The sequence below is a fragment of the Rhinopithecus bieti genome, unplaced genomic scaffold (assembly GCF_001698545.2).
Source record: "Rhinopithecus bieti isolate Rb0 unplaced genomic scaffold, ASM169854v2 scaffold_12514, whole genome shotgun sequence".
Classification (NCBI taxonomy): Eukaryota; Metazoa; Chordata; class Mammalia; order Primates; family Cercopithecidae; genus Rhinopithecus; species Rhinopithecus bieti.
Genome location: NW_016807078.1, coordinates 3805 through 8457, shown reverse-complemented (window position 1 = coordinate 8457; position 4653 = coordinate 3805). Strand labels below are relative to the sequence as shown.

At 36.8% G+C, this 4653-nt stretch overlaps 1 protein-coding gene across 1 annotated transcript in view; it reads left to right on the top strand.

Moving 5' to 3' along the window:
* LOC108534650 (testis-expressed sequence 11 protein-like) overlaps positions 1 to 3619 on the top strand; it is a gene marked incomplete at its 3' end in the record, with an annotated part of 32308 nt that extends 28689 nt beyond the window's left edge. Inside the window, exon 3 of the mRNA XM_017880118.1 lies at positions 3468 to 3619. Within this exon, the coding sequence (XP_017735607.1) occupies positions 3468 to 3619 (152 nt within the window). The remainder of the gene's footprint in view (positions 1 to 3467) is intronic.
* Positions 3620 to 4653: the final 1034 nt, after the last annotated feature.

Genomic DNA, 4653 nt, shown 5'->3' with positions numbered 1-4653 from the left:
ATTCCTTTTTATGGCTGCATAGTATTCCATGGTGTATATGTACCACATTTTCTTTATCCAGTCTATCATTGACGGGCATTTGGGTTGGTTCCATGTCTTTGCTATTGTGAATAGTGCTGCAATACACATATGTGTGCATATATCTTTATAATAGAATGATTTATATTCCTTTGGGCATATACCCAGTAATGGGATTGCTGGGTCAAATGGTATTTCTGATTTTAGATCCTTGAAGAATCACCACACTGTCTACCACAATGGTTCAACAAAAGCTAAAATTGACAAATGGTGATATAATTAAACTAAAGAGCTCCTGCACAGCAAAAGAAACTATCATCAGAGTGAGCAGGCAACCTACAGAATGGGAAAAAAATTTTGCAGTGTACCCATCTGACAAAGGTCTAATATCCAGAATTTACTAAGAACTTAAACAAATTTACAAGACATAAACAAGCAACGTCGTCAAAAAGTGGGCAACGAATATGAGCAGACACTTCTCAAAAGAACACATTTATGTGGCCAACAAACATATGGAAAAAAGCTCAACATTACTGATCATTAGAGAAATGCAAATCAAAACCACAATTAGATACCATCTCACACCAGTCAGAATGGCAATTATTAAAAAGTCAAAAAACAACAGATGCTGGCGAGGCTATGGAGAAATAGGAACACTTACACTGTTGGTTTGAATGTAAATTAGTTTGAGTTTTCATTATATTGAAGTTTTCTTTGCAGTGTAGAAGCTTTTTAGTTTGACAGTCCCATTTGTTTGTTTTTGCTTTAAAAAAATTTTGCCTTTGCTTTTGGTGTTCTATACAAAAAATCCTTGCCAAGGCCAATTTCAAAGAGCTTCTTTCCCTGTTTTTTTTCTTCTAGGAGTTCTACAGTTTCAAGTCTTACATTTAAGTTTTTAATGCATTTTCCGTTAATTTGTGTGTGTTCTGTAGGATATGTTCAATTTATTCTTTTGCAGGTGGATGTCCAGTTGTCCAAACACATTATTTTTTTGAGACAGAGTCTCACTCCATTACCCAAGCTAGAGTTCTGTGGCATGATCTTGGCTTACTGCAACCTGTGCCTCCTGGGTTCAAGTGATTCTTGTGCCTCAGCCCTCTCTACGTAGCTGGAATTACAGGCATGTGCCAGCACACCCAGCTAATTTTTGTATTTTTAGTAGAGATGGGGTTTTGCTACGTTGGCCAGGCTGGTCTCAAAGTCCCGGCCTCAAGTGATCCACCAACCTTGGCCTTCTGAAGTGCTGGGATTACAGGAGTGAGTCACTGCGCCCAGCCCAAGCACAAAAGAGACTTGTTTTTTGTTGTTGTTGTTGTTTTGTTTTCCGGGCTCTCGATTCTGTTCCATTGGTCTATATGTCTGTTTTTATGCCAGTACCATACTGCTTTGATTACTATAACTTTGTAGTATAATTTGAAATCAGAAAGCGTGATGCCCCAAATTTTGTTTTGTTTTAAGGTTGCTTTGGCACAGAGTCTTTTGTGGTTCCCTACAAATTTTAATATTAGTTTTCTGTTTCTGTGAAAATGCCATTGGACTTAAGATAGGGATTTCCTTGCATTTGTAGATCACTTTGAGTAGCTTGGATATTTTAATAATACTAATTCTTTCAATCAGTGAACACAGGATATCTTTCCATTTATTTTTGTTTTCTTCAGTTCATCGATGTTTTATAGTTTTCAGTGTACAGATGTTTCACCTACTTGGTTACTTTTATTCATATATATATATATATTTGAGATGGAGTCTTACTCACTCTGTCACTCAGGCTGGAGATCTCAGCTCACTGCAACCTCTACCTCCTGGGTTCAAGTGTTTCTCCTGCCTCAGCCTCCTGAGTAGCTGAGATTACAGGCACACACCACCATGCCCAGCTAATTTTGCATTTTAGTAGAGACAGGGTTTCACCATGTTGGCCAGTCTGGTCTCGAACTCCTGACCTCAAGTGATCCACCCTCTTCAGCCTCTCAAAGTGCTTGAATTACAGGCGTGAGCCACTGTGCCCAGCTATTTTATGTATTTTTGATGCTATTGTAAATAGGATTGTTTTCTTGATTTCCTTTTTGGATATTATATTGTTGGCACAAAGAAACGCTACTGGTTTTTGTATGTTGATTTTGTAACCTGCAACTTTACTGAAGTAATTTGTTAGTTCTTAGAGTTCTTTGGTGGAGTCTTTAGAGTCTTCTATATATAGGATCACTTGGTCCCATGGAAACAGTTTTTTAGCTCTTACGTTTGGGTCTTTGATCCATTTTGAATTAATTTTTGTATATGATGTAAGGTAAGAATCCAATTTCATTCATTTGCATGTGGAAATCCCGTTTTCCTAGCACCATTTGCTGAAAGGACTGTCATATCACCATTAAATGGTCCTGGCACCTTTGTCACAAATAATTTGATGATATATGACAAGATTTATTTCTGGGTTCTCTATTCCATTCCACTGGTCTATATGTCTATCTTTATGCCAGTTCCACATGTTTTCATTACTATGGCTTCACGTTTTGAAATCAGAAAATACAAATCCTCTGATTTTGCTCTTTGTCTTCAAGTTTGTTTAGGGCTTTTGGGGTCCCTTGAGCAAAGTCCATATTAATTTTAGGATGGATTTTTTCCATTTCTGCAAAATACATCATTGGGATTTTGGGGTTTTTTTTGAGACAGGGTCTCAGTCTGTCGCCCAGGCTGGAGTGCAGTAGCCCGATCACAGCTCACTGCAGCCTTGACCTCCCAGGGTCAGGCAATCCTCCCACTTCAGCCTTGCTAGTAGCTGAGACTACAAGCATGCGCCATCACGGCTGCCAATTTTTTGTAGAGACAGGGATTTGCCATCTTGCCCAAGCTAGTTTCAAACTCGTAGTCTCAATCAATCTGCCCACCTCAGCCTCCCAAAGTGCTGGGATTACAGGCGTGAGCCACCACACTTGGCCTGGGATTTTAATAGGGATGAATATCTGTAAATCTGTAGATCACTTTGGGAATATCAACATGTTAACAATATTTAGTCTTCCAACCCATGAACTGTTTACATTTTAAATAGAAGATATTTGTATTTGTGTAATCAAACACAAACAAATTTTAGAAAGATGTTTTGGCAGAGGAACTAGTAAATTTCTCATGTCTTTTCATGTAACTTCACTGGATCTCAGTAACCAATTTTTAAAGCTTACAATCAGTTCTGGGAAAAACATAAATTAGATATTAGGAGAGAAATGATTATCTGACTATAGGTGTTAATAGAAAATGTTTATGGCTTAATAAACTGAAATTAAATTAAATCATGTAATATTGACAAATTAAGCTTATTTAGACATTTAATAACATTACCTGAGTTCAGATATGCTTTTATCTGGCTTATTTTGTTCACACTGAAATACATTTTAGTCCCATTGATCAATAACCAGTTTTTCTGTTCACATTGCTTAAAATTGTGTCTCATTGTACAGAGAATCTGTTGGGTTTCATTTCCTGACGATTATTCATGAACGTTTTAAGTCATCAGAAAATGCTGGAAAAGTTCTGCTACTCTATATTGACATGCTTTTACAAAGGAAGGAAGAACTGCTTGCCAAGGAGAAGATTGAAGAAATCATTTTAGGTCAGTAGGATTTTCGCAAGTGTTTTAGAAAGGTATTAATTTGTGTATAATTCTTAGAGGTCCAAGTAGTAGCAAAATCCTCAAGTCAACGGATTTCTTCCACTTTCTTTTTTCCTTCCTCCCTAATGGTCTTTTAACAGTAGCACCTCACCTGTCCACATCCCACAAATTGGGCAAGTGGAATGAGAAACTAAGCAAAAATAAGAAAACATCATTGAAAACAAACAAACTTCTGAGCTTAAAGCTCACATGTGGTGGAATATTGTAATGTTACAAGCCTAATTTCATATCTCTAGTTTGATCTCAATTTAGCTGTGTACCTTTGAACAAGTCAATTTCTCTGGACCTTGATTATTTTTAACTATAAAATGATGATTGTAAACTAAACTCCTGGTTTCTAATTTCTTTTCAGCAGCAGCATCCTTTTGTGATGCAATCTTGTATGAACCCCACCCTGAATGGAATAGATTAGAGTTTTTCTGGTTAAAGCAGAGATGTAGAGCCAAATCTGCTCAGCATTCCCCTAATCCTCTGCCTCCCTGCAGAACTTCTGTATCCTGAAGAACATAGATAGTATGATCCCTTTCTTAGAAAATTATCTTCACCACCTTGTCTTTCCAACTAAGTGCATGTAGAGATATAATTGGATTGATAGTCACTAAATGTTAACTCTGGGGTTTATTCTGAATGGTGGCATTTTAGGTGATGTGTTGCTTTCTTCTAAATACTCTACCATATTGTTTGAATTTTTATAAGCACGAATCATGTTTCTATAAAAACAAAGTCATTAATTTTTTAAAGGAAGTCATCTGACTAGATGATCTCTAAGAACCATATTTTACTGATAACACCCTCCCTCCAGGCATTTACCAATTATTTTTAGACCCAGTTTTGATAAACTTGGTTATCCGGTTTTCCTACTCTTAGCATTTTAATGGTAGCACTTTGCAAATAGAGAAAAGGTTTAAAGGGAAGTATACAGCTAGCCTGACCATAGGGAGGAAAAAAACTCTATCAATTCTATAAAACAGATA